Genomic DNA, 26,043 nt, shown 5'->3' with positions numbered 1-26,043 from the left:
TGGCAAATTTGACTATATAATGTGGCATATGGATTTGTGACTTTGGTGAGACAAAGACTTCAGGTAGCTGTATTTCTGTAATAAATGAGATTCTAATTTCAAACATTTTTCAAATGCAAATCAGGCCTTCACAAATCATTCTGATGATTTTTTGAGGCATTAATGCAACAGAGTTAGTATTTTTGAAATGATCCCCAAAGTCACCCCATGCTAAGGATATCTCTCTTCTTATTTTGAAACTGTCAACATCGTCTCTAACCTTCACACAGAAAATGACTGATCTCCCAATGACCTATTATTATCTTAAACCAACCTTAAAACAACAAAGAGAGAAAAATTAAATAGTGCAATAACATTTCATATCAGTGAAACAAAATTTGTCTGTGCATAAAGTAGTTCTATCCATCCGTGGAAAGATCAACCTTTTGTTTTTCCTTGTGTTTATAGGTTACATTTTTAAAGGTACTGGTGGAGCCTCTGTACAGTGGATTTGTTCCCTAAAAAAGGAAAAAAAAAAATGGTTCAAATGAAAGTATGTGTATATTTTGTTACTACACAGTTTTAATATATCTAAATAATTTCGGTGTACATTACAGATTAGAAAAAGAAAGGCTTAATCTTGGAAGATATTTGAATAATTTTGATTAATTTGATATGTCATACTTTTAGCATTTAAAAATATATACTTTACTTCATTGTTTTTTATTATGAAAAATAATTCTGTATCCTAAAAATCTTACCCTTTTTGGAAATGCACTAAATCCTGGATTTTTGGAAATGCACAAGGAACAAAAAATGGCTGCTTTGTTCGCTGCTGTTTTACCAGAGCTGAAAACAGTTCAACTAGCCCATAGCAGGCACTCAGAATTTGTCAAACAAAGAGAATGAACCAACAGGTGACCCAAAAGTAAAATGTGAAAGATAAAAATGGGAAAAGTGAACTGCTAGAAGCATACAAAGATGAATGACATACACACTGAGTGAAGTCAGACAGAGAAAGGGAAATATTGTATGATCTCCCTAATATGCTGAATCTAGGAAGAAATGATACAAATGAACTTGTTTACCAAACAGACTCACAGACTTAGAGAACCAATTTATGATTACTGGGGGGAGGGTTGGGGTAAGGGATAGTCCGGAGTTTGGGATGGGCAAGCATACACTGCTATATTTAAAACAGATAACCAACAAGGACCTACTGTATAGCACAGGGAACTCCGCTCAAGGTTATGTAACAGCCTGAACGGGAAGGGGTTTGAGGGAGAATGGATATATGTATATGCATGGCTGAGTTCCTTCCCTGTGCACCTGAAACTATCCCAACATTGTTAATCGGCTACAATCCGATACAAAATAAAAAGGTAAAAAGAAATAAAAGTATCCACCTTTAAGAAATGGACATAGTATCCACCTTTAAGAAATACATTGAGATGATGAGAAGCATCAAACTAGGGCACAAATAATCTTGCTAAAGTGAAACCAAAATTCAGAAGGAGTTACAACTAGCTTCTTGGGACAGCAAACACCTGTTGCTGCTGCTGTTGTTGCTGCTGCTGCTGTTGCTGCTGCTGCTGCTGCTGCTGCTAAGTCGCTTCAGTCGTGTCCGACTCTGCGACCCCATAGACGGCAGCCCACCAGGCTCCCCAGTCTCTGGGATTCTCTAGGCAAGAATACTGGAGTGGGTTGCCATTTCCTTCTCCAACGCATGAAAGTGAAAAGTCAAAGTGAAGTCGCTCAGTCGTGTCTGACTCTTTGCGACCCCATGAACTGCAGCCTACCAGGCTCCTCCGTCCATGGGATTTTCCAGGCAACACACTGCTAGTACATAGTAAAAAGAATTTGGTGGCTTTCCCTTGCTAGAGAATAACAGTGTGGGAAGGAGAGAGTCACAAGAGCTGGGCATGTGGGATGCCGGGCTCATGACAGAGTACTGGTCCCCAGGAGGACTGGGCAAAACAGTGTTGCCCCCAGGGCAGTAGAAAGGTTGTGTGCAAAGCCTGGATAATTCAGTTGCTCTGTCTGGACTGTAGATGTGTGCCCAGGGGCCAACACTGGGACCAGACAGCCCAAAGCTCTCTAGGTGTTTGAATAAATGCTCAGCTTGAGCCTCCAACTTCTCTCCTTCAGTTTCATTGTTCCATGCAGGCACGCAATGTCTGGATAAGGAACATTTCCTTCCCTCCCATTCCCCAAGGTTGGTCATGCAGACTTTAGCTTCAGAAAGCCTCAGTTCTAACCCCGCTCTACCATGTAACCTTACTTAAGCAGTTCTGAATCTTGGCATTCTCATCCATAAGAGGGATTACCAAAGTGCCCACCTGGTCCATGAGGACCGTACTTCAGCAGGTACCTGGCACATAGTAAATGCTCAAAAAATTCTGCTTCTCATCAGTTCAATTCAGTTGCTCAGTTGTGTCTGACTCTTTGTGACTCCAGGGACTGCAGCACACCAGGCTTCCCTGTCCATCACCAACTCCCAGAACTTGCTCAAACTCATGTCCATCAAGTCGGTGATGCCATCCAACCATCCGTCGTCCCCTTCTCCTCCTGCCTTCAGTCTTTCCCAGCACCAGGGTCTTTTCCAGGGAGTCAGTTCTTCCCATCAGGTGGCCAAAGTATTGGAGCTTTAGCTTCAGCATCAGTTCTACTTACATATAACTTATTTGCATTTGGAATTTCCTTTTTTTAAGGTCCTGGATAGGGTGCTAAAAATATGCCCCATTTCTGGGCTTTGGGAATCAGCACAGCATTTCCAAATCCATTTTTGAGTATGTATGGAGTCTGGGTGCCACCTCTGACCCTCCAAATTATCATACTTTGGTCTCCTTATCCCCTGAATGGCAGAGATGGTAGCATTTTCTAGGCATAGATTTGAAAAAAAAAAAAAAAAGCAATTGTATTTGCTTTCTCAGTACATTTCTCTCAGCTCTCAGAAGAACTGAATAAAATTGAAAACCATTCTCTGGCCTCTCCCTCTTGTTTCCCTTGGATGCACTGCAGCATCTTCATTGTGAAGAGGAATCACACCTGCACCTGTTTCTGTGTTGCCCAGAGCCAGTGGCCTACCTCTGACTGAGCAACATGTTACCTTTGTCCAGGTGCCTTTGCAGAGAGATGCTATCTCAGTAATGAGGGCAAATAAAGAAGAGGTTCCCTGGTGGTGGGTGACGAGTGAAGGCCAAGTCACTATATTGCTTCTACTCCTGAGGTCAGCTTGGATAATCATGAGAACTCTCCAGTCCTTATTTAGTCCTACTGCAATAAGAACTCGAGATTTGGAGGGTATATGGCAGATGGATGTGGTCTTAGATGCAAGCAGAGTCTTGCTCACAAACAAAATTCATGTGTGGAATTCTATTAAATTTAAGAGATTAATTTAATTGCAAACTAGTAAGTTTAAGTTGGGTACAGAAGAATAAGGGACTTGACTGAAGAGGAGAGATGGGAGACAACGAGATGTGAAGGCTGGGAATAATGGGTGTGGCACTGTCCTGGAGGAATTGAGGGACTTAGGAAACCAGACGCTGTGTAAGAGGAAACAAGCTGTGAGTAGGGCCAGGGCAGAGCTTGTAGGACTAGGAGCTCTTTTGTGGATCCCATCCCAGATCATGTCAGGCATCCCACATCTCACACTAAACACAGCTGATATGCACAACAAAGGAGGTGACTTGAGTTGCAATTGACTGGATACACAATGCTATTGGGCAGATATTTTGTTGAATGTTTCATTTTGATTGTGCAATTTTCTTTCTATGTTTTGAAGCAACTTTGTTTATTCAAGTTTACAATATTTGGCGGGGGCAGGTGGGGGGAGGTCTCTTGCAAAGGTAGTCATAGGGTCTGGGCATGCTAACAGGGGTGGTGGACGAAGCAGATCCCAACATAGTACGAGGGTAAGGTGGAAGCTTAAAGCTAGGGTAAAAGCAAGTACATTTGATGCGGGCCGGTAGAGTTTTTGCTGGCCGCAGCTGATGATCAGAACTCAGAAGGATGAGTTCAAATAAAATGTTGTTGGCAGGAGGAAGCGGGGTGATGCCCAGCACTGCCTCCTTTAGTGCCGTGCCAATGGCAGCCTCTCTGCCTAGGATTTCCAGCTGAGACACAGGCTTGTGTCTGGCTCCATTTCCAGTAGATCTGCCCTCCTGCACTGTTTAAACAAGGTCAGGTTTCCTCTAACCCTCTGGAGTCACTAGGCTGACTCCCCCAGGAGTTCTGGGCGGTGCTAATTTAGGCTGTGGATTTTACAAATGTAATGGCACATTTTTTGAGCTTGAAAAAGTGGTAATAAGAAAGCTCTCTGTCATGACCCACAGCTGCCTTAATGACTGCCTAACTGCCAAATGTAGACCTGATTTGCTTAGCACAGTGCAAAATCAATCCATGACTGTAACGAATGTCAGACCGAACGTTCTTCACCTTTAGTTAATGACTTGTCATCCTAGGAAAAAATGTCTAATCAAAAATGGATTTAAATATCTTCCCTTTGTGTTTTCATAAAGACTATGGATGGGGGGCATTTCTAAAAGTGTAATAAGAGGTAACCTTTCTTTATAGTTGATGAATGAAATATTTTAGGAGGCAAGAACAAAGCTCTTTCTTATCCAGAGCTCTATCACCTTTAGAGTCTAATGGGGGCCTAGGGGTTGGAAGATCCCACTGTTGTCCCTTGAGATCCCCTGGGCTTGAAGACCAAATTCAGTTCTTCAAGAGGCAAAAGGTTTTAGATAAAAACAAAATCAAATAAAAAAACCCCAAAATGGATGCATGGAGCAGCATTCTTCTTTTTTTTTTTTTTTCCAAATAGGACATATTAGTGAAATTTGAATTGAATAATTTGAATTAAACCTCTTTTGCATCCAAGTGAATAATTATGACCTAGTCATTATCTAGTCAAGAACATCAAACATTTGTTATTCAAAGAAACTCATTTTAACAGGGAATAATACTTTTCATTTATGCTTTTATCTGTTTAATGCATATTTTAATTCCACTTTCGGTGAAGAGACAACAAAAATTCAGCATTTGAATTTCAGTCATGTTCTACATCCTAAGGGAAAACAATTCATGTTTTGGGGGAAATTAACTGTTAATTAAAATGTTATTTTAAAGATATTAATCACTTGTCAGGATTCATGCCTTTGTAGGAGAACATGAAAAAGTGCTGGTTAGTAGATACACATCATATAATTGCCCAAGTGCTTGTTTTCAGAACACCTGCCTATTATTTCTAGGACGGTCAAGGCTGTGCTTGGAAGAAAAGGCTGCAATTAGGATTTCAGCTCCATCATAAAGCAGCAATTTGGGAAATCTCTTATCCTTCCTGAGCCTCAATTTTCTTACATTCAAAAATGGGAGTATCAAGACTACTGCCTAGGGCTCGTGGTCTTTCAACTAACTACTGCTGTTGTGTTTTGTACTAACTTAATCACGCTCTTGTTTGCTTCTTGTCCAAAAATTTTTCCAGTTTAGGTTATTACAGAATACTGAATCGAGTTCCCTGTGCTATATGCAGTAGGTCCTCGTTGGTTACCTGTTTTACAATAGTAGTGTGTATGAACCTATGGTGACCACGGAAATGGGCTGGGTGGGTAAGGGATGGATTGGGGGTTTGAGATTGACATGAACACACTAGTCACATTGTTTAACCCAATTGCCTTCTGACCCCTTCCAGCCATTTTCTTGACAGTTGGTAAGAGTTAAAAACAACATTTATGGCCAGGGAGTCAGGTGAAGTTAATTGCTTCAGTACTTTGGCTTCATAGTACTGGGCTCTAAGTCACCAAGCTAACTTGTCAGGTTACATTTTTACCTCATTAGAGATAGAAACATTATATCTTCATTGCAAATCCTCATTTTACATTACTAAGGATTTTGTTTAATTAGGAAAAGTCTACACATACACAAAAGAAGAGGAAAGTCATATCATGAACCTCTGTAGACCCATCACCCAGATTCAGGGGTTATCAGGATTTTGCCACAGTTACTTCAACTATTCCTCTCTCTCTCTTTTGGCTGAATTATTGAAGGGCAAACCCAGTTTTCACTTCTTTTTTACTGTAAACCTTAATTATTTTCTATCAGCCTCATGCCATTATCCTACCTAACTGAATTAACCATAATTTCTTGCTATCAGTCTAATACCCAGGTCTATACTTTTTTCCAGTTGTCAAAAAATATATATTAGAGTGCTCAAATCAAGATCTAAACAAGATCCATACATTGCATTTGGTTGTTGCATCTAAAGGTATTTTTAATGGGAAGATAAAGCAGATAAAATTTTCATGGTCTATTGCCCTGCACCATATATTATATTTATTTCAGAATAACTGCATAAGATATAACATCCCTTATTAGGATAAATGTACCTAAAACAGAAAATTCCACTTGCTTTAGGTACGGAAGATATCATTACAGAACTAGAGAAAAAAGCGTTAACATCAATTGTTTGGGGAGATGAACCCAAAGGAGTATTGCATTTGCCTGTATTTTCTCCAGTGATATCATGGTTTTAAGAATCAGCAGTGTAAGGTAATTGCTATCAGATAGCTGGACACACCATTAGAGAGAGAGAGATGAAATTAAAACCATGAAATTGTTTCTATGGGCCTCTAGAAATGTAATTATCTCTCCTGTGGAAAAGAAACACAGAAAATTGGAGTCCTGTTTTGTGTTTGCCCACTGTGAAGAGAAGACACATAAATTATATCTACTGAGTACATATATTTAAAAGTTGATACTTTGGAGGGTTCCCCCCCCACCTCAGGTAGCTGTTTAAAATGGATGCTATTCAGAAAAGCTAACAGGATGGTATTTTAAAAGTCTTCTTGCCTTACTTTTTTAACCTATTATGAGTAATGAGTATTTCCACGGAAATTGGCATGAACTGTCATACTACTCCTGAACATTATTCCATTAGCTCTAACAGCCGATTTATGGAAATGTTTAGATGTAGCATGTATGCTTGTCAAATGGGGCCTGCAGGAAACTTCTGGTGGTAAAGAATAAAATGTGTTGCCTTGATGTTCCTAAGTAGCTAACAGTATAAGCAGTTTCATGAGACTCTTTAGGGGAAATCTTCATTGCAATGAGAGACAAATGAATGCTGTGAGGACTGAGTTCCAGATAATGGACAGAGGTCCCTTTGTCCCCAAAGCAGAACAGAAACCAGCTGTTGGGGACATGGTGAGAGGAGCAGAGAAAGAATGTGACAGTTTAACTCTTAGTGCAGAAGAAATCCAACACCCCTTCTTTTCCTCAGGACTAGGAGCAGCTAGCCCCTAGGTGTGCGCATACCGTTTGCCACTTGGCCTTTGACCTTTCTGCTTCAAATTTGGCAACTTCTTTCCTATCATGAAAAGACACCAGGAGCTTCCAAATGCACAGTAGGACGACTCCAATAAGAAGAATAGCCAGCGAAACCCCCAACATGATCATGGGAATATTTGGAGGTTTTGGACAGTCTGTGAAAACAAAGAAAATTACATTAAGGAGATTGTTCAATTAATGTTCTGATGCAGAGAAAACACTTCTCATTAAATTTTCAAACCATGCTTTTTCTCCAGTAGAGGAAAGATAATAATCTCTTTTGTTTTGCTGAATTTTAAAAAACGAGTTACTTGTTGAAGGATAGCCCTATTTCTTCAAAGAAAACAAACGATAAAGTAAGAACTTGATTATTCAAAGCAAATGGATATATACTTGAACGACTGACTGAAAAAGAATTAAAATTCAAAAGAGTGACAGTTAATACACATGAAGTATTTAAAGGATCAGTGAAAAGACTGTAGTTTACTAAAGATGACCTCTTCTGAGTATAAGACAAACTAGAAATGGAATGTGTACACACATATACACTTTTTCATGGATTTTCTTGAATCGTATAGGAGATTAACTCAAAATTAAATACAACCTACCCCCGAGAAGGACACTACTTGTTCTTCCTTTTAAAATATATAGACAGAAAATAATCATGATTTTCAGTTTTATTTTCACTCTAATGCAGTGCCCTGATGTCTTGGAAAATTCCTGAATTGGGTTCAGGAGAGGTGGGTTCCATTCCCATATGATGGACAGTACCTGCCTGAAATCCATTAAATCTCTCCATCTCTCTGAGCCCCAGTGCCCTCGTCTGTAAAACCAAGGTGTGGGGCTTCAGTGTTCCCTTACCTTCCTGACAAGATTAAGCCCAGGTGCTCATGCTTATTAAACCCACCTCTGAAATTCCTAGACCCATCCCCTGAGATTCTGATTCAGTTGGTTTGGATGAAGCCACAGACTCTTTATTATTAAAATATCCCAAGTGATTCTTATCTCCAGGGAAGTCTGAGAAATCAGGTGTTCTGCATAGCCCTTTCTCCTCAAACATTCTATGAGATGCTATTTTGACTCTATTGATGATACTGATACAATTTTGTAATTATACAGTACCTTCTCTCATTGACAGCAGAATGACTAATAATACTTGCAATAAGCCTGGGAGAGGATACATTTCTTAATGAAGCATTATAATTAAGCTCTCCCTCTGCTACCATGGGAAAAAAAATCCCCATAAAAATTATCATCAAATATCTGCCTCCCTCTGCAAGAAGTGAGGCAAATTCATGGCATCTCAGGAGGAAACGAATCATGCTTAGTTTATCCTAACTCTTATTGCTTTTAGATATTTAATAAGGAGAGTTATACACACAGGACGAGTCATGCTGCTTTCAAGGTAAGATCTATAGCTGATCTGAATTTGAGCGGGACTAATGACCCTCTAACAGCATGACGCCTGGCTTTACACAGTTTTGTTCTTTAGCCAAAAAGCCATGTAAGGTGATTAGGCAGAAAGAAGTAGAGGAGTTAATGAAATAGCTACTACAGTACGAAGATCTAAAGACGGTTTCTAGAATAGCAAATGAACCATGGCTGCTTCTAATAGGTTAGCAACACTCCTGCAAAGAAAGTGGCAAGCCTGTGTCCATGAGAATATATACTGGCTACATCTTTGACTATGAAATGTCTGGGGTGGAGCATAGAATGTTCTTGCTCGAAGCAAAATGAAGCTCGCTGAGACCCTGAAGCCAGAACATGAATTAGGAGGGCTCTCTGGTAGGCAATAAATATAGGAGGAGCGGGCATGGCCTGGTGGAGATAATCATTTTAAGAATTTAGAGTCACTGGGAATTAAACATTTCTCAAGCGAGGATTTTGGCCCAGCCTCCAGAGCAGGTATTACACAGAAGAAATCTCCACTTTCCATACTCTCTTTGGTATCTCTTGAGATGCTCATACTGAAGACATGTTGTAGGTAGGAGGAAAGGCTTTCTCTATCACTGTATGCCATCCAGGCTTGTCTGTTGAGTCCAGATCAGTGCGGCACCTAATTCTAAGGTGCTGAATTTCTAATACTGCCAATCTGGTAGTCACGTGTGGCTATAGCTCAATAGTCACTAGAAATGTGATTTTTCAGAATTAGACTTTGTGTTAAGTGTGAAATGCATAGTGATTTTGAAAACTGGATTAGAAAAAAAAGTACAATATCTCATTAACAATTTTATATTGACTGTACCCTGACATAAGATTTTGGATGTAATGGATTAAATAAAACATACTATTAAAATTAATTTATTGTATACTTTTTATGGGAGGCAGAAGGATGGCTCCAAGAGGGAGGGGATATAGATAAAATTATGGCTGGTTCGTGTTGTATGGCAGAAAGCAACACAACATTATAAAGCAATTATCCTCTAGTTAAAAATTATACAAAGGTTAACTAGAAATTTTAACAATACAATGTGGTTTGCATAACATTTCTATGGGAAAGGATTCAGATTTCTTTATGTTCGTTCAGCCAGTGGGAGGCACTATAGCACAGTAGTTAAGAGCACGGGTGCCCAGCCAGACTGCCAGAGATCCCAACCAGCGCTAGGATTTAATTGCTGCAGGACCTAGCAAATTATTAACGTCTCGATTTCCTTACCCATAAGATGGAAATGACAGCAACACCTGCTTTACATGGTTGTTGAGAATGTTAAATTAATACATGTAGAATATATAGGATAACACGTGACAGGGTGTTAATAAGGGCTCGGTGAATGACAGTTGCCATTATTGTTAGTAGCAGTAATAGTAGTGTCACAACAAAGGCGCTTCTCCCTTCCTGTCCTCACGACCTCAAGGCTTGGAATCTCCAAGGTGGAACCTGTGGATGTCAGATCTACACTCATATCTGTGCCAGGAAGCCTCCCCAGCTGTCATTCACCGTGGTTCTCACGGATGCGGCTGTTGTCTGCTGAAAGTGTCTCTGAAAAATAGATGAGTGAAGATTCACACACACACTGATGGTGACTCTTCACTTGGCTATCTTTTTCTATCTGGCTGGAGAACCCTGGGACTCCTTAACTTTCACATCCTCCTCTCTCATTTTGCCTCTTTTCTCCGGGTGCCTCCATCCAGCTGCCCTGGGGCTCTCTGGTCTTAAAGCTGTGAGAGGGAACAACAGACTGCAGGGCCCCCGGAAGTTCTGCTCTATCTGGGAACATTTACCAGGAAAGGAGCATCCTTCAAGCTGTCAGGGGACTCCTGTTAAACCTTAGGGAGGTCATTTCCCCCTCACTTTTTCCTGCTACAAAAGCAGAGAGGGAATAAAAAGTCTTAATAAAGAGACATCAGGGCAGCTGAGGGCTTCTCTGAAAGATGGCATGTTGACGTGCCACCCCTATTGTGTGGACAAAAGAAGAAAAACCCAACAGTTCAGTAATGAGGAAGCATTTAGCAACCAAAGGCAAGTTTCACAAGAGAGGGAAAAAAAAAGAAAATCAACTAGATACAAAAGTCCTTGAATTAAAAACAGAACCTATTCTGGAAAGTTTCATTTTTGCTTGAAACTTGCTTTTCCAATGGAGTTAATAGTATAAGGAGCGGCTTTGATTTCAGGAAAACTAGTTCAAGCCATTACCATGGTCACAGAGGGCAGGGGTGTAGGTGAAGAATTTGCCTTTAGAAAACAGATAATGAGGAGGCAGGTGTTTGTACTATAAAGTATTTCTTCTTGGTACAGCAGGAATCCCCTTAAATTTCCTTAACTAATGGCCTCTACAGTGCCCTTTATGTATGCATTTCAGACGATCGGGTGTGTTCAGGGTGGTATGGCTGTAGACAATATGTATGCATTTCAAAGAAGCTGATTTACAGGAGCTATGCAAGAGCAAGTCTCCAGGAGTGCTCTGCCCATCTGAGCGGCAAGGTCACCATCAGACAGCTGCATCTTGCATTGTGCTGACCTCTACCTCTCCCTGACCCTGAGCACTGCAATGTGGTGCTTTTCTAATCTTGTTTTCTTGGTGAGTTCACAGTGTTTTGAGCTTACTTCTTGACAATGGTATCATTGCTTTTCACACTCTCAAGCGATGGCAGTTTGGTGCTCTTGGGTTCACATTCAGGACTCAATGCTTCGTCAGCCCATTGATAGACCAGCACACACAACACAACACCTCGGCCTTCTAGCCTGCCTTGCTGCTATTTTCTGGGCCAGAAGTTGGGCTCCAGGCTTTTGGGGGAAAGGAGAGGAGGCTGATGACAAGAGCCAGAGGTCTGATTTCATGCAGCTTTCGTTCTGCTGCAAAGGTCTAGGGGCACATGATTAACCGAAGACAGAAAAGGGGAGGCACCTGTGAGTGTCCAAGCAGGCAGGCAGGCCTGTGAGGGTCAGAGTCGCCCAGAAGAGGCCTAGAAGCCAGCTGTATCACAGTTGCCTGCAGAAGTGTTAAAATGCAGAGTCCTGGGCCATATCTGGCCCGCTGACTCAGGACACGGGCAGTCTGACAAGCTCCCCAGGTGAAACTCACCAAAACTTAAGAACATCGCAACAAAAGTGCTTTTCTCACTATTTTCTTCTCCCCTGGCTATACGCTTCTCTCTCTCCTTCACTGAAAATGAAGCTGACTCCATGAATTGGTATGGAGGAAAACTCATAAGAAGCGATGGACTCTGACTTCCTGTAGAGATTACTTCCTTCCTTCTTTGTCACTCATGCCTTTTCTGACTCAGCTGTCATTTAATGACCCATTGGGTAAGTTATTAACCAGTACATGTTTTACATGCATTTTTTTCACTTAATCCTTGACTCAACCCTTAGAAGAAAGTACTGTTGTTTTTCCCGTTTTACAGATGAGGAAATAGAGACGTGCAGAGCAAGTATCTTCCAAAACGTCACTGAAGTGGTGGAGCAGGATCTGAGCCCAAGGTCTGCCTGATTCAAAGCTTGCTCTCTTAGACTGTTGTATTCCTCTTCCCTGTTAGTCTTTCCTAAAACCATACCTTTCGATGACCTCTAATTGGTCCACCTTTCTATAATTCATCAGCCACCTTTTTGGATTGGAACACTCTTCTCTTGTATTTGGTCTTAATAAGAGACATTGGAACATACCAAACCTTTCAATAGGTATCTTTCAGTCATTGGGAAATCAAAAATTTGGAATGTCTTTCCTGGCAAGCTACCCAGAGTATCTTTCTGGTTGTTTTCTCCTTTCCCATGTAGTATCTCTTATCACTGACAAGGGAAGGCAAGCCACCCACCTTTCTCGTTGATGCTGTGAATGACGGTTTTCCCTTCATTATCTGTAGTTAGTAGGAATGTAATAAGGCATTCATTTTCTCCTTGTAGAGAACAGGAAACAGAGCTATCCTTTGAGAAATCTGTAGATAAAGAAGTCATTCATTAGGTTAAATGAGTTTCCAAAAGATGTTTTTTTTTTTTTTAAAGCAAAGTAGTATTGAGTTTTATTAGGCAAATAGGAATTTCCAACATTGCAGAATAGGAATAGGAAAGACGGGATTTTCCTCCACCCACTGAGGGTTTAATTTCTATTCCTGTTCCAGAAGAACAGTTCCAGGTGTGGTCAATCAGGACTGACCATCAGATGCACCCATCAGTCTGAGAGGTGCACAGTTTCAATGGAGTGAAGTGCTTCAAGGCAGGTACTGTATTGGGAATAGAATGGCTCAGATTATGCCAGTGAGGAGGCCATATGGTTTCTTTGGCTCAGAGTACTGGGAAGAAGCCTAGATTACATTTCAGAGAGAGACTACACAGTTCAAACATAGTGGTATTTCTAAAGGGGCCTTTTCCACAATGTCCTAGTCAGATTGCTGGACATGTATGCTCACAACAGTAAATATAAGTCAATACGAGTTAACAGAGATTGAAGTGTTATATAGCATAGGGACCAACAGGATAAAGGTAAATCTCAGAATAAAAGGAGACTAGGAAACTTGCCTGCCAGTGCAGGAGGCTTAAGAAATGTGGGTTTGATCCCTGGGTTGGGAAGATGCCCTGGAGAAGGAAATGGCAACCAACCTACTCCAGTATTCTTGCCTGGAGAATCCCATTGACAGAGGAGCCTAGCTAGCTACAGTCCATACAGTTGCAAAGAATCGGACATGACTGAAACAATTTAACACAAACACACACACAGGACGCCCACTGGCCTACCACTCATATAGCCCTTTTCTCAATTAAAAAAAATTCAATATTCCTCAAATCTTTTTCAAATAAAAAAAAATTTGAGGTTATTCAAGAACCAGAGAATGAATGCCATGACAGAAATTGATAATACAGTAAAATGGTCAATAATGTTAATACTATGTATCAGACATTTTAGTGGTCTGGCACTTATGCCAAAATTATGTAAGGTTTTTCTAATTAAAAAAAAAAAAACTTACTTAAAATTCTCCTCTAAGTTAGAGACTTTTTAATGATACTGTTACACTTTCTTTTTGTAAACCTGTAAATAGAATGACTGTTTGCTTTTATCTTCAAATTTTAAGACATGTGATCCAAGTGAAAGTCGCTCAGTTGTGTCCGACTCTGTGACCCCATAGACTATACAGTTCATGGAATTCTCGGGGCCAGAATACTGGAGTGGGGAGCCTTTCTCTTCTCCAGGGGATCTTCCCAACCCAGGTCTCCCACATTGCAAGCGGATTCTTTGCCAAGCAAGCCACAAGGGAAGCCCAAGAATACTGGAGTGGGGAGCCTTTCTCTTCTCCAGTGGATCTTCCTCATCCAGGAATCCAACTAGGGGTCTCCTGCATTGCAGGCGAATTCTTGACCAACCAAGCTATCAGGGGAGTCTATATGATCCAAAGCGAGTGTCTTACAATACAATGGGTCAGAATCTGCAACTGGGATTGTCCGTCTCTGATAATCTTGGACATAGTCTTGTTAGATCTGTAACTTTTCTCATTAGCTTCAACATAAAATTTTCTTCAATAAAACAGAATCTAGCTATGTTCCTCTGACTCTAATGAAGAAAAGTTAAACAATAATCTGTTTTTGGTTTCACAATGCCATAGCCATAGAAAGACAGAAATTTTTTTTTTTTTTTTTTGCCTTTAATTTATAAAGTTAAACACCTCATGCCAAAGTCTTATAAGAGGTGTGCCTGTATATCCATAACAACTGAGACTGGTAAAACATTTGAAAGTGAAAGTTGCTCAGTTGTGTCCAACTCTCTTCAACCCCAGTGGACTATACAGTTCAGGGAATTCTCCAGGCCAGAATACTGGAGTGGGTAGCCTACCCCTTCTCCAGTGGATCTTCCCCACCCAGAAATCAAACCGGGATCTTCTGCATTGCAGGCAGATTCTTTACCAACTGAGTTATCAGGGAAGCCTTTAGCATTATTAATAAGATTTCAGAGGATAAATTTAAGTGAACAAACTGATCCTGAGTCCATTTGTTGCTGCTGTTTAATCACTAAGTTGTGTCTGTTTTATGACCCCATGGACTGTAGCCCCCCAGGCTCCTCTGTCCATGGGATTTTCCAGGCAAGAATACTGGAGTGGGTGGCTATTTTCTTCTCTAGGGGATCTTCCCCACCTAGAGATCAAACCTGCATATCCTGCATTGGCAGGTGGATTCTTTACCACTGAGCCACCTGGGAAGCCCCTTTGAATCTATTAAAAGCATCTTATTTACATAGGAATATTAAGAAATCTAATTACAAATTATTCTCATCTGGTCATTCCCAACAGTTTACCATCATCTAAATCACCTGGGAGGTTTCCCAGGCAGCACTAGTGGTAAAGAACCCATCTGCCAAGGCAGGAGACATAGGAGACACAGGTTCAATCCCTGGATCCAGAAGATCCTTTGGAGGAGGGCATGGCAACCCACTCCAGTATTTTTGCCTGGAGAATCAGACACGACTCAAGCGACTTAGCATGCCCACACGGAAATCACCTAGGAGTTTTGAAATGATGGATTCCAGGGACTCACCCTGGCTATTCTGAGAAGTCCGTGGACAGGAGCTTGCATATTCGTGAATTGTTAATAGTATCTTTAAAGAGGTGATTCTGATGAAGAGGTTTGGGCACCTCCAGGCAACAGTTGATTAGTGAAATCTGTGTTGTTTCATGTGTTTGACAGCAACAACACTACATATATAATTCATACTTTCTCATTTTCAGATGACCTCCACCACACATTCTCCTACCAAACCGTTCCAGTTAGCTAGGACTCATGGAATCTTGTGGACTATGCTTTTTCTAGCTGGAGTGTTTTTTCCCTTCCATTCCTGCTTTGCCATGACAGTGCACACCTGCCCTGCTCTTCTAAAACTTACTTAATGGAACATTTTATTCTCAGGTAGAAAATATGTGGACAGCTTATAATACTGCTTTCAGTAATACTAATCCTGCTTTTTTATTTCCTCTTAAATAGCTACACTGAAGCACAGGGAGGCTTAATTTACTTGGCCAGGATTTTTAAAGTTTTAATGGAACTGCTAACATGACCTTTGAGTCATGACTCCCTTCTTGCTTTAATTACTTCACCACTCCTTTTCATGACTGTTATGACTCTGGATTTTGCCTGTTTTGTAGTGTTTGGGTATTAAAATGGCATTATTGAATGTGCAGTGAAAAGGTCCAGCTTGGGCTGGAGATTTGCATAATTAGCTGCTAAGGTTTTCTTTTGTTGTTCATTAGAAATGGACCTCTCTGTTTTACCCACTTGTATGAGTGCTAGCAGCACTGTTTTAGAATAATAGAATGAAAATAAGATCTCAGGCAGTCCATGAAATCATACAGAGAAAAGGGAGAAATGTGAGAATGGAGGTGAAGAGGCCGGGGTCTGGGAAGGTCTGGGAAGGATGTGGAAAATATAAACTCTCTGCACCATTGACTCAAGATAACCATGTATTTGAGACCTTCCCTTTGAGGGATAGACAGTACTTCTCAGAGAAAACAGTTTCCCAGGAAAGGAGAAAAAAAAGGGTTCTGGGGTCAAATAAGTTTGGGAATCCCTCCCTACTCTAATTTTTCCTTTTGCCTCACCTGAAGCTTCACAATGCACATTTAATTTAATGTAAATGACAGCTCTCAGTCTTGCAAAGCAAACAAAAAGCTTAATTTCCCACTTGCAAAATTCATATGCCCATTGGTGCTTTTGTCCATGTGACATTTTCAGGACTAGGGTTCCATGGAACATACTTTGAGTAACAATGCTCTGAGTACATGAATGTTGGGGTAAATTCAAGACTTCTATTTCAGCAAAAAGGAATATGAAAGTTAAGCCACATGGCCTTAGAAATGCTCACACAAGTCATCATAGCACATTTGAGGAATAATTTATTTAGATTATGAAGTTTATACTTACTTTACTCTTCATGTTCTTGTGAGGGGAAGGATGAGCTGATAAAAGATCCCATGGAAGAGCAAATATGCAGTGATAATTTCAAGATGATATGATCAACAACATGACTGGGTGAGTAATTTGAAACAGGACTTATTTTAAAAAGGACCATTAGAAGATACATATGCTTGTGGCACTCGTGGTAAAAGAATCTGCCTGCCAATGCAGGAGACACAAGAGACATAGTTTCGATCCCTGGGTCAGGAAGATCCTTTGGAGTAGAAAATGGCAACCCACTCCAGTACTCTTGCCTGGAAAATCCCATGGACAGAGGAACCTGGCGGGCTACAGTCCATGGGGCCGCAGAGTTGGATAGGACTTAGCAACTTAATAACAACAAGAACAACAACCCATTAGAAGAGTGACTTTTAAATTCTCAGGCTGACAAAGATATTTTTTCTTTCAAGTGCATCACGATTACTGCTTTAAATGGTATTAGTCAACCAATCACTTTGATTTCTGAATTAGAAATAGTTATATTCCCCTATTTGGAAGATAATTTAGTCAATTACACCATAAGAATAATGAAACAATTTATAGGCTACTTGAGAAGATAATCTTCCTCTCAAATCCAGGCATTTATGATCATCTATACTCAGAAAGGCATTTCCACGGTGGCTCAGACGATAAAGAATCTGCCCATGATGCAGGAGACCCGGCTTTGGTCTCTGGGACGGGAAGAGTCCCTGGGGAAGGAAATGGCACCCCACCCAGTATTCTTGCCTGGAGAATCCCATGGACGGGGGAATATGGCAGGCTACCATCTATGGGGGCTCAAAGAGTCAGACATGGTTGAGCAACTAACACTAACTAACCATACTCAAAAAACTGCATATATACATTCCCTATTTGTGATTTACGTGTTTCCAAGGTTGATTTCTTTTTCCCCTCAGCACATTAGATATCCCATGCTGTTAGTTAATTTGGTTCCAGTCATTTGCAGGGCATTTTCTGCAATTTTTAGTCATTTCTTTGAAACACATGGTAAATATACCAACTGTTTGCTGTGAAATGAAGCCAGAAGGATATGCTGAGATTGTGGACTTGTTACTAATGTGGACAGGCCACAACGCCATCTTACTTAGTGCTTTTACCACATCTCATCTTCAGTATGAGTGTAAGGTACATACCATCTTGTCCAATTTATGGCTATTTGGCATATTTATCTTAAGGCACCAGAAACACACAGGCAAGGGGTTTCATGAGCACTAAACCCACCCTTCCATATAGGGTCATTTAACTGTGCACAGTCAGAAACCTCAATTTTAAAACAATGTTGGTAATTTTCAAAACAATAGAAATATCATTAACATATCACTTTGGAAATGGATTAATTTCTGTATTCTAGTTTCATTATTCAAGACGCATATGCTAGATTGTCATAAATTATCATCTTGGTTATTTCACTCCACCCAAAACACATCGGAGCCGCACCTCTAAGGTGTGCAGACATGAGCAGCGGTTCCTACCTCACGGCGGGTTTGTGATGATGGGAAAACAAATCCCCGCAGACAGTCCCTTTAGGAGGGGCAGTCATCAGTTTTCTTTTAAAGATCACAAATTAGTTTTTAAATGCCTTCTCAGCTAAAATACAACCTATTTACATATCTGAGATAACCTTTTGCCATTGTTAGAAGGAATCTGATTTTAAGTAAGTCACTTCAAAAATGGCAGACGGAAGCAAGAGCAGAGTTTGCTTAGCAGTTAAAGGTAACAAGGCTTCCCAGGTGGCACAGTGGTAAAGAATCTGCCTGCCAATGCAGGAGATGCAAGAGATGCAGGTTCAGTTCCTGGGCCGGGAAGTTCCCCTGGAGGAGGAAACGGCAACCCACTCCAGTATTCTCACCTAGGAAATCCCATGGCCAGAGGAGCCTGATGGGCTGCAGTCCATAGCGTCATAAAGAGTGGGACATGACTGAGGTACTAAGCAAGCACCTCCCAAAGGTAACAGGCCTTTGTTGGAGTTTGGGACTGAGGGCACAGGGGATTAATGATGACCATGTGAGGGGGCAGAGTGGGAGGGAGGTCCGTGACACGGGGGGATACATGTTTACACATGGCTGAATCTTTTCACTGTACAGCAGAAACTAAATATTGTAGAGCAACTGTACTTCAATTAGAAAAAAAAACGACGACGTAATATCCATGTTTGGAAAGTTGGGACTAAAAACATTGAGGGAAGGGGAGGAAAAATGGCCATTAACCAGAAACTGCCGGATGCCTGAGAGCTGCTGTCAAAAAACCCACTTGACACCTCACTTCTTCCTATCATGAAATAAGGCAGGCAGACGACAGAGGATGATTTCAAGTTAGGGGGCTAATATTTTGCTCTTTCTTCAATTTTCCTCTTTTCTAATTCAAAAAAAATTTACAGCATTCTGGAATTCTCTCCAGCTGCATGAGTTTAGCAGAGATGAATCTGCCAACAGAGCTAAGTCAAACAGAAAAGCTGGGACTTTAAATTGCTTGTATCCCAAACCATCAAGTCTTTAGCCTTCTGGAATGGATTTACTCTTAAAAATGAATGCGAGTGAACTAACCCCCTGGCACAAATGAGGTTGAGCTACTGAAAAGCCCTCCACAGAGTTTCTGCCTCTCTAAAACTGTGCAAAGGAAAGGAAAGCAGTTTAAGACAAGTAGAACCTTCTTCTTCGTTGATGGTCGCACCAGCTAGCTTGCATTTGTCAACACATTCTTCTTGGGCCTGGCCATCAGCAGACAGGTAGCATTCAATGCAGCTCCTGTGAACATTAGTCAATAGAGTTAATCAGTTTTGTGATGGTGTAAAAATGGATATGCAATTGGGATATTGCTTTCATGCTGTTACTGTAATTCTAGCTATAGAAATGTCTCAGAGAGGATGTTGTGTTTTGTTACTTTCAAAAAGATGGTTGGGTGATATCCAAGAGGAAACTGCTTTAGTTTGAATTCCACTCAGTAATCAATGCTCCCTACTCCAGTATTCTTGCCTGGAGAATCCCAGAGACGGCGGAGCCTGGTGGGCTGCCGTCTATGGGGTCGCACAGAGTTGGACACGACTGAAGCGACTTAGCAGCGGCAGCAGCAGCAAGCCAGCCTTGATAATAGCTGCTATCCTCATTATCGTTAATGATTGCTTCTGATTGGCTAGATTAAAAAAAAATTTTCCCCAACAAAAAAAATCCCAAATATTTTGGTTTTTAATTTAGCTATATTTTCATTATACATTTTCCTGGGAAGGGTTTATGCTGCTAAAATAAGATTAGAGACTAGATAAAGTGTGAATTTCTTAACAGAAATGGTCTGTATTTTAACAAGAATTCCAAAAATTCTCATATGTCATGAACGACTGTTTCAAAGATTCGCTTTTCTGTAACTCTTTTGAATGAGTTCAAACCTTGATAAGAGTATTTTCAAAAGCCGAGGATTACAGCCTGGATCCTCATTAATGCAGATTTTTAAATAAAGGATTGCTACTTATTTAAAAGTGTATTTCCAAGAACATAACCCAGGAATTAAGCTACCCTAGGAAGAAACACAAGCTGGAATCAAGATTGCTGGGAGAAATATCAATAACCTCAGATATGCAGATGACACCACCCTTATGGCAGAAAGTGAAGAGGAACTAAAAAGCCTCTTGATGAAAGTGAAAGAGGAGAGTGAAAAAGTTGGCTTAAAGCTCACCATTCAGAAAACGAAGATCATGGCATCCGGTCCCATCACTTCATGGGAAATAGATGGGGAAACAGTGGAAACAGTGTCAGACTTCATTTTTTTGGGCTCCAAAATCACTGCAGATGGTGATTGCAGCCATGAAATTAAAAGACACTTACTCCTTGGAAGAAAAGTTATGACCAACCTAGATAGCATATTCAAAAGCTGAGACATTACTTTGCCGACTAAGGTCCGTCTAGTCAAGGCTATGGTTTTTCCTGTGGTCATATATGGATGTGAGGGCTGGACTGTGAAGAAGGCTGAGCGCCAAAGAATTGATGCTTTTGAACTGTGGTGTTGGCGAAGACTCTTGAGAGTCCCTTGGACTGCAAGGAGATCCAACCAGTCCATTCTGAAGGAGACCAGCCCTGGGATTTCTTTGGAAGGAATGATGCTAAAGCTGAAACTCCAGGACTTTGGCCACCTCATGTGAAGAGATGACTCATTGGAAAAGACTCTGATGCTGGGAGGGATTGGGGGCAGGAGAAGAAGGGGACGACCGAGGATGAGATGGGTGGATGGCATCACTGACTCGATGAACATGAGTCTGAGTGAGCTCCGGGAGTTGGTGATGGACAGGCGTGCTGCGATTCATGGGGTCGCAAAGAGTCGGACACAACTGAGCGACTGAACTGAACTGACTGAGTGAGGGCTATACAGCAAAAGTAAAACTTAGATTCTGAATTAATCTTGTGCTGAAAATCACTTTACAAACAGACAGTGTTTGGGGTAATCCAAAGCTGCAAAAGTTTTCTTACTGTGGGCACTCATCATACTGCCTCTCTCTTACTCTGGCCCAGGAAAGGTACGCTCTTCTCAGCACTGGAAACACTCACCATTCCCACTCATGCCTTATCACCTCTCAGCCGAAACCACACTTCCTTAGGCAAGCTTTCCTAGCCCTTATCAGTTCCCTTGCAGTGGAAGCCTCTGAATTCCTCTGCTGGAAGGTCTTAGGAGCAGCACTCTCTGCGGAGTGGGGATAGGAATCTTATCTGGAAGTTGCTTTTGTACGGCAAGCACACTGCACTTATCAAGGTTATATATTTACTTGGGGTGGTTTTGTAGGGGGCTGCTGAAGATTGTGGAAGCCTTAAAACCTCTATCTCTTTGTGTACCCCATTGACAGCTGCCCAAGCTAGCCTGGTAGCTTTATCTCCTGCCAGAGAATTCTATTGTTCCCTCTTTATCCCCTATTATAACTGTCAGCCCAGATATCATTATAATTACTTTTTAAACGTTCTGTCTTTGCCAGTAAATGCTTAGCACCTGTGACAGCAGGAACTATAGCTGTTTCACTATCACTATATGCTATGACTTAACATGATTTTGGCCTGTAAGTAGGTACTTAACACCTATTTAATAAACAAGTGCATGAAAGAATAAATGGAAGAATGGATTCACCTCAAAACTAACAAATACCAAGTGGACCACTCTACTCAGTTCCTCAAATTCAAACTACTTTGACCATTAATTTCATACCTCATAAACCAGATCTAAGATCGAAACATGTCTGATGAAACAAATCTCTGGTTACCAAAGGGGAAAGGGGAGAGGGTGGGGATAAATGAGGAAGTTGGAATTAACATGCACATAGTACTGTGTATAAAATAAACAAGAATTTACTGTATAGCACATGGAACTATATTCAATATCTTATAATAACCTATAATGAAAAAGACTCTGAAGCAGAACATCTAAAACTAACACAATATTGTAAATCAACCATAGTTAAATAAAGTTTATTTTTCAAAAGAGATTAAACCAGGTTTACAGAGAAGATAAAATAGAAAAATAATGGAAGAAATACTTTCAAATAACATTTAATATTAAATTGTATTCAAGACTGCCAGAAGAAATATCAATAACCTCAGATATGCAGATGACACCACCCTTATGGCAGAAAGTGAAGAGGAACTAAAAAGCCTCTTGATGAAAGTGAAAGAGGAGAGTGAAAAAGTTGGCTTAAAGCTCACCATTCAGAAAATGAAGATCATGATATCCGGCCCCATCACTTCATGGGAAATAGATGGGGAAACAGTGGAAACAGTGTCAGACTGTATTTGTTTCGGCTCCAAAATCACTGCAGATGGTGACTGCAGCCATGAAATTAAAAGACACTTACTCCTTGGAAGAAAAGTTATGACCAACCTAGATAGCATATTCAAAAGCTGAGACATTACTTTGCCAACAAAGGTCCGTCTAGTCAAGGCTATGGTTTTTCCTGTGGTCATGTATGGATGTGAGAGTTGGACTGTGAAGAAGGCTGAGCAATGAAGAATTGATGCTTTTGAACTGTGGTGTTGAAGAAGACTCTTGAGAGTCCCTTGGACTGCAAGGAGATCCAACCAGTCCATTCTGAAGGAGATCAGCCCTGGGATTTCTTTGGAAGGAATGATGCTGAAGCTGAAACTCCAGTACTTTGGCCACCTCATGTGAAGAGTTGACTCACTGGAAAAGACTCTGATGCTGGGAGGGATTGGGGGCAGGAGGAGAAGGGGACGACAGAGGATGAGATGGCGGGATGGCATCACCGACTCGATGGACGTGAGTCTGAGTGAACTCCGGGAGTTGGTGATGGACAGGGAGGCGTGGCGTGCTGCGATGCATGGGGTCGCAAAGAGTCAGACATGACTGAGCGACTGAACTGAACTGAACTCAACTGAAGCCTAACTTTGGGCTTCCCAGGTCATGTGCTAGTGGTAAAGAACCCGCCTGCCAGTGCAGGTTAGACGTAAGAGACACAAGTTCGACCCCTGGTTTGGGAAGATCCCCTGGAGGAGGGCATGGCAACCCACTCCAGTAATCTTGCCTGGAAAATCCCATGGACAGAGGACTCTGGCAGGGTGAAGTCCTTAGGGCCTCACAAAGTCAGACACAACTGAAGCAACTTAGCGTGCACAGACACAAGCCTAACTTTGTGCCAGTGCTTCTCTTGGCATCTGCTCAGGCACAGTGACAGGGAAGTTTTGACACCTGAATAGTGAGTAAACACTGAGTGAATATTGGTAATATTGGTTTTCTTACTTTGTTCGCATTGGATATGCACATGTCCCCATTGTGGGTACCAAAGTTAATGAAAATATGCACTGCTGAAGCACATTTGCTGTCTAATACATTAAACCTGCAAGGTCATAACACAGCCAGTTTGGAGATTTGCTTTTCTTGACCTCAATTTTTCATTAAGAAGTTAGCTGCCAAGCTAAGAAGAATTTTTTTTTTAACTGGGAAAAAAAAAAGATTGCTTTTTGTTGTTGTTCGATGATAAAAAGAAAGTAATTCACAATAGCTCTGTAGAATGGCAACCAAAGAAAGTTGCCAAAGAGCATGAGTGGTAAGAAAGAGGGGAGGAATTGAGAGCCAAGATCATCTTTCTGCTTCTTTGCCTTTTTGAGCTGTAGATGGGAATGAATCAGTAAGATCAGGCTATAAACTCGATAAGAAGCTCCTCTGTTTCCCTGTAAAAAGTACTGAAAGTGAGTGTCAGTCCCCCCCCTGCCAGGGCACTCCTGATGTGTGGCTGGTATTGTAAGGGAGAGGCTATCTGATGTTATCAGTGTGGGACCTCAGCTTAGCTTCCTCGATAGGCTCTCATAGAAATGTGACTTTGTGGTCCCGGATAATCAGCATTGGGAGGTAATGGAGAGGCGATGTTCCAGGCTGATGATCACAGGGGCCCTTTGGGTTTGTGTGTTTTGATGGATGCTTGGAGACCAAAGCCAGCAAGAACAGTCTGAGGTCTGAGTTTATAAAATGTCGTTATAACTTTGATCATCATGAAACCTAGGGACAAAGAGACATTTTTGTTAGATGGTAGATACATTACCGTTTAGAGTTACAGGGATCGCCGCAGGTGGGACAACGTTCACAGGTGGGTCCCGAGGCTCCAGGATTTGTGCAGATGCACTTGCCGCACACACAGTCCCCTCGGCCACTGCAGAGGATCCCGTCTTCGGAGACACAGGGGTCCGTGCTGGTGGTGCAGTTACAGTACTCACCTGTCCAGCCGCTCCTGCACACGCACTCGCCACAGTCACAGTCGCCATTATCTGCAAAACAAAGTTCTGGGTTTCTTCGGGCTAAAACCACTTCCGGATTTTATAGACCATCTTTTTTCTTTGCCTTTAAACACCATCAAAAAGACTGAAGGGAAAAAAAGAGGGGAAAAAGTGAGTGCTGTGCAGGGGTGGGAAGGAGTATAGATAGGAGTTGTTTTGCTAATGGTGTGTATTTATTGACTTGGTCTCTTAACTGAAGATCAACTAGGTTGCCTGATGTTATATCAAATAGAATTTATGGGCTGGCTTCCCAGGTGGCACAGTGGTAAAGAATCTGCCTGCCAGTGCAAGAGACTCAAGAGATGAGGATTCAATCCCTGAGTTGGGAAGATCCCCTGGAGAAGAAAACTGCAACCACTCTAGTATTCTTGCCTGGAGAATCCCCATGGACAGAGGAGCCTGGCAGGTTCCATGGGGTTGCAAAGAGTTGGACACCCCTGAGTGACTAACTGTATTTATCGATACTGTAAGTTTACTAGATGAATCATCTGGCAGTACCTACATCAAAATCACCTTATAATACTGTAGATATTAGGCAAATTACTAATACTAGATATCAAAATTGAAAAGATAATGTGAAAAAGAAATTCACGTTTATTTACAGATATAGCTATTGATACATTGATAAAAGCAGAGACATTACTTTGCTGACTAAGGTCCGTCTAGTCAAGGCTATGGTTTTTCTTGTGGTCATGTATGGATGTGAGAGTTGGACTGTGAAGAAGGCTGAGTGCTGAAGAATTGATGCTTTTGAACTGTGGTGTTGAAGAAGACTCTTGAGAGTCCCTTGGACTGCAAGGAGATCCAACCAGTCCATTCTGAAGGAGACCAGCCCTGGGATTTCTTTGGAAGGAATGATGCTAACGCTGAAACTCCAGGACTTTGGCCACCTCATGTGAAGAGATGACTCATTGGAAAAGACTCTGATGCTGGGAGGGATTGGGGGCAGGAGGAGAAGGGGACGACCGAGGATGAGATGGCTGGATGGCATCACTGACTCGATGGACGTGAGTCTGAATGAACTCCGGGAGTTGGTGATGGTGAGGCCTGGCGTGCTGCAATTCATGGGGTCACAAAGAGTTGGACACGACTGAGAGACTGAACTGAACTGAACTGAACTGAATGAAGAGACAATGATGTGATTACTTTATGGCAGCCCAGTGTAATTAGTATCATTGCTTCAGAGTAGCCTAGCCTATACACCAATGAATGTATTGTTAAAATATTTATGGCTATAGTATTATGGACATATTCATATTACAAACATGATTCCCTTTTCTTGAAAACCACTTACCTTTAATAGTAGGCTGATATGCAGTTTCTCCAATTATGAGAGAGGCATACTAGACAGTAATATAATGCTTTGAAAGCAAAGTTATCAAACAGTAAGAAAACTAACACATTATTAATTTTACATTAAATATCACTTACTTTATGCCTATGTAAGAATAGAGCAACATCTATATATACTTTATGCATTTACAACATACGTAAATCTTCTTTTTCGGTATCTCTGTCTGGCTACATACTTCATCTGTGAATATTTTCAAATTGTTGCAAGTCTCCAAAAGTATTTCCAATATATTTATTGAAAAAATCTGCATATAAGTGGAT

The 26,043-nt window shown here is 41.2% G+C and overlaps 1 protein-coding gene across 1 annotated transcript in view; it reads right to left on the bottom strand.

The window, feature by feature from the left end:
- Positions 1-279: 279 nt before the first annotated feature.
- The window catches only part of ITGB6 (integrin subunit beta 6), an 84,634-nt gene continuing 58,870 nt past the window's right edge, over positions 280-26,043 (bottom strand). Inside the window, exons 12-16 of the mRNA XM_052661669.1 lie at positions 24,198-24,420; positions 19,322-19,419; positions 12,559-12,678; positions 7,294-7,460; positions 280-497 (exon numbers count right to left, since the gene is read on the bottom strand). Of these exons, the coding sequence (XP_052517629.1) occupies positions 399-497; positions 7,294-7,460; positions 12,559-12,678; positions 19,322-19,419; positions 24,198-24,420 (707 nt within the window). The 3' untranslated portion in view covers positions 280-398. The remainder of the gene's footprint in view (positions 498-7,293; positions 7,461-12,558; positions 12,679-19,321; positions 19,420-24,197; positions 24,421-26,043) is intronic.

This window comes from Budorcas taxicolor, chromosome 2, assembly GCF_023091745.1.
Source record: "Budorcas taxicolor isolate Tak-1 chromosome 2, Takin1.1, whole genome shotgun sequence".
Lineage (NCBI taxonomy): Eukaryota > Metazoa > Chordata > Mammalia > Artiodactyla > Bovidae > Budorcas > Budorcas taxicolor.
This window is presented reverse-complemented; position numbering and strand designations above follow the sequence as displayed.